The 3654-nt window shown below is 27.3% G+C and overlaps 1 protein-coding gene across 1 annotated transcript in view; it reads right to left on the bottom strand.

Annotated features, from left to right (window-relative positions):
• LOC123013517 (homeotic protein empty spiracles-like) overlaps nt 1–3654 on the bottom strand; it is a 24220-nt gene that overhangs the window by 6720 nt on the left and 13846 nt on the right. Inside the window, exon 2 of the mRNA XM_044412082.1 lies at nt 743–915. Coding sequence (XP_044268017.1) covers nt 743–915 — 173 coding nt within the window. The remainder of the gene's footprint in view (nt 1–742; nt 916–3654) is intronic.

Below are 3654 nucleotides of genomic sequence, written 5' to 3'. Positions count from 1 at the left end.
TATATAGTGTTTTGTTTTTATTGTTACATATTTAAATAGGTGTTGGAATATTTAATTTTAATACAAAAATTTAAGACAAAATAATCAGGGTACTTTTTACATTGGACACTCTTGATTAAAAATTTTGAATTTTGAATTCGTTTAGTGGTATGAAAGTTACCATACATAATATTTTGAAATTTTATCTATAATGGTTTGCAAAATATAAGAAAATCCATCAAGAGGCGTGTAGCTCCCTTACATAATAATATTTTTTGTAGAAAACTTTTGTCTTAAAATTGTATATTCTATCACCGTTTAAATTTGTAACCATAAAAACAAATCACTCTGTATAATAATTTGTGTATTATTTATTTATTGATTTTAGTTTTTTTCACACTTGTGGCCTTAGATAATTTACCAACATAAAAATACTACAATTAAAAAATTAAGAGAAATAAAATAATAAAAACAACAAAGTGTGTCGAGTTAAATTATCCAATAATAAAATGTAATGAAAAGCAATAAAATGAAATTATTTTATGTTTTCTTATCAATCAGAGTTAATTTATTTGATGTTATAAAATTAATAATCAATGGGATTGCAATTAATATTAATTAATAATTATCGTTATCTGGAATTCCAGCCTACTTGATATTTTCAATCATAATTACTAAATAGCTCATTACACAGCAATATGAGATCAATCGGCAAATAAACCAGACAAACACCAAATTTTTGTTAAAAAAAAAAGCTAATTACCTGAGTTTCAGTCAACGATAACGACTGTGCAAGCTGCTTTCGTTCCGCACCTACGACATAGTGATTTTTCTCGAAAGCGTGCTCGAGTTTGAGCAGTTGCGACGGACTGAACGCCGTCCGTATTCTCTTTGGTTTCCTGAAGGGCTGCAGGAGGAATCCGGGAATGTCCGGTCCTGGAACAACAAATTGAAACGATTAATAATCGCCCCGCTGAAAGGGTGTTTACGCTGAAACGCATTAGAATCGCGCTGAAAGCCGCTCATTTATAAATACCCGACTGGGGGGCTGTGGCAATTTTCAGGCAATCATCGGAGTGTTCACCTCTCGACGCGCATTAAGCTCAAGCACCGCGAAAAGTGTGAAAGTTATTTGATTAAAAATAAAATCCGTCGAAACATAAACACGATTTTATAAATACGGCGATGCTATCGCTGAAAATAATAATTACGGAAAGTTTGAAAGTGAGATAAGGCGCTGACATAAAAATAAAACGGGAATAGCTGAAATATTATCGTCGGAATATTTAAATTCTAACGCGTTTCCTCTGTTTACATGGAAATGGACTTATTAGGCGAGCGATTAAAATTAATTAGGGCAAATTTCGACTTTTAGAGCAGATCTTTAATTAATTCTGGGTAGTAATAAAGCGATGAGTAAATAATTCAATTTTGATCAGTATAAAATGATGAATGATCAGGATTTAAATACTTTTTGCACAGTAAAAATATAAACGCTCAGTAACCGTAATGAAAATTATTAAAACAACATATTTAATATTAAATTTAAAGAATATTCAGTCTTGGTGTGACCCCTACGCAAGAATGTTATTTATTATTGGTACGTATTTTTATATTACTGAATATTTATTATTATTGGAGGGTGTTATACTGGGTTATTCATAAATATAAAGCGATATTTGAACCTCAAAAATGACCTATAAAATTATGTTAATTTAAATAATAACTCGTGTCCGATCTCTATTGATAAGAATTTTACAGCCCTCGAAATGTGGGTATGGAAATTGATTTTTTTTGTAATAACTTTGGAACCATTTGACCCAATATTATAAAATTTGGAATAGTTACTTGCGAGAACATACCCTTTAGGCTAGTAATTACGAAAACCGGATACATCTACTCAATTTCCGGTTTCAACAGTTGAAATACGGATTTCACTTCCTTTGAAGTATTTTTTCAGCTCATGTCAAAGTTTAAAACAAATTTTTGTAAAAGACCGTTGATTTTGATTTCATTAAATAGATTTAGTAATTTTTTTGTTATTTATGCAGTTTTTGAAATCAGAATCAGAATGTACATAGAAATCAGTAATAAAACTTTCAAAAATATTCAAAAATTTGAAATTTGCTAGCCTGTGCAATTGGAAACTAGAAGAAAGTAAAATAAACTTAAAAAAATTAGTTGGGGCAAATGTAAAAAAATGTTGATCTATAAAACATATTCTATTTCTTAAGCTAACTGCTAACTGCTATCTGTAATGTCTAAAGAAAGTTTTGAAATATATAATTGTGTTGTAATAAATTTTCAATAAGTTTTTTATTTACTGTTTTCTGATACCTAAGCCATATAAATACCAAATTGAACTAAAAACTTTTTAATATAGGTGAAACAACCAATTGGATTGCTTTCTTTATTTATTAATTTATGATTTAATTTAATTGATTTATGATAGAAACTATAAGTTATGTGTACTTAGTTACTATTTTAGAATTTTTATTTAGTTTTTGCATTATTTTTTTAAAGCTTGTACTTCTTCAATTCCATTTTTCTAATTCTTATTTTTGCAATTTCTGTTACGTTATTTCTATTTTAATTTTTACATTCGCAAATCTCGAATCTCATTTCTCAAATACAGGGTGTCTCAGGAGTCGAAAAAGTCCATTAGTGACCTATAAATGGTAAAATTTAAAAAAATTATATAGGACATTGATAGATACGAATCTAGTCCATCGCCTAAAATTATTTTCAACTATACAGCGTGTCTCAAAAATAAGTTACAATACAAACTTGTGTATTTTTTAAATGAAACACCTTATGTTTTTTAGCGTTATTGGATGTAGATTTTTATGATAATGTTTTTAAACTAACCTTTTATGGGTCGGTTTTGCTTAGTTTTAAAAATAAGACGGTTTTTTGACGAAAACATGCACTTTTAAAAAATTTATTACACAAAAACTAAGACATAGAAATATTTTTTACTACCGCATTTTTTTAGTGTGTTGCATTTGCAAAGATAAAAAAGTGAAGGCGTTTGTTAAAAGTTCAATAACTTAAAAAAATTAAATGGAACACCCTATTTATTGTATTTGCATTTAAAGATTATGAAATTGTCTTTCTAAAATTATTACTTTTAGGTGTTTATAATAATCACTAACTAATAATAACTAAAAAGATTTTGAAGGTTAAACATTAAAAAAAATAATTACTATTGTTTCAGTAGCCAAAAAGTGCACAGTTGCACAAGAGATGGAAGAAATATCACTTAATAATCACATTTATGTTAAATTGAATAAATTATTCTTTATTTTTACATTAAAATAATTCTAATTTCAGTATTTATAACGACTTTTACAATCTCTGGATAAATTAAGGAATAAGTGATCTGTGGTGGAATTACTATATGGTTGCCATAGTATCAACAATGCTCATATATTGACAGGTATTGTTGCTACAATTAATATTGAATGTTAAATATCTTTTCATTTATCAATTCTAGACATTAAAAGTTTACATTTTTATCATTCTATTAGATGCAAAAATAAAAAATAGGATGTTCCATTAAAATTTTTCAAGTTATTTAACTTTTCACAAACTTCTTAATTTATTAATCTTTTTAAATGCAAAACACTAAAAAATTACTACAGCTTTAAATTCAGTACTTTCTTCTTTGCAGAA

This window comes from Tribolium madens, unplaced genomic scaffold, assembly GCF_015345945.1.
Source record: "Tribolium madens isolate multiple individuals breed KSU strain unplaced genomic scaffold, Tmad_KSU_1.1 Scaffold_19;HRSCAF=116;Tcas5.2_LG9, whole genome shotgun sequence".
In the NCBI taxonomy this organism is placed as follows: Eukaryota; Metazoa; Arthropoda; class Insecta; order Coleoptera; family Tenebrionidae; genus Tribolium; species Tribolium madens.
This window is presented reverse-complemented; position numbering and strand designations above follow the sequence as displayed.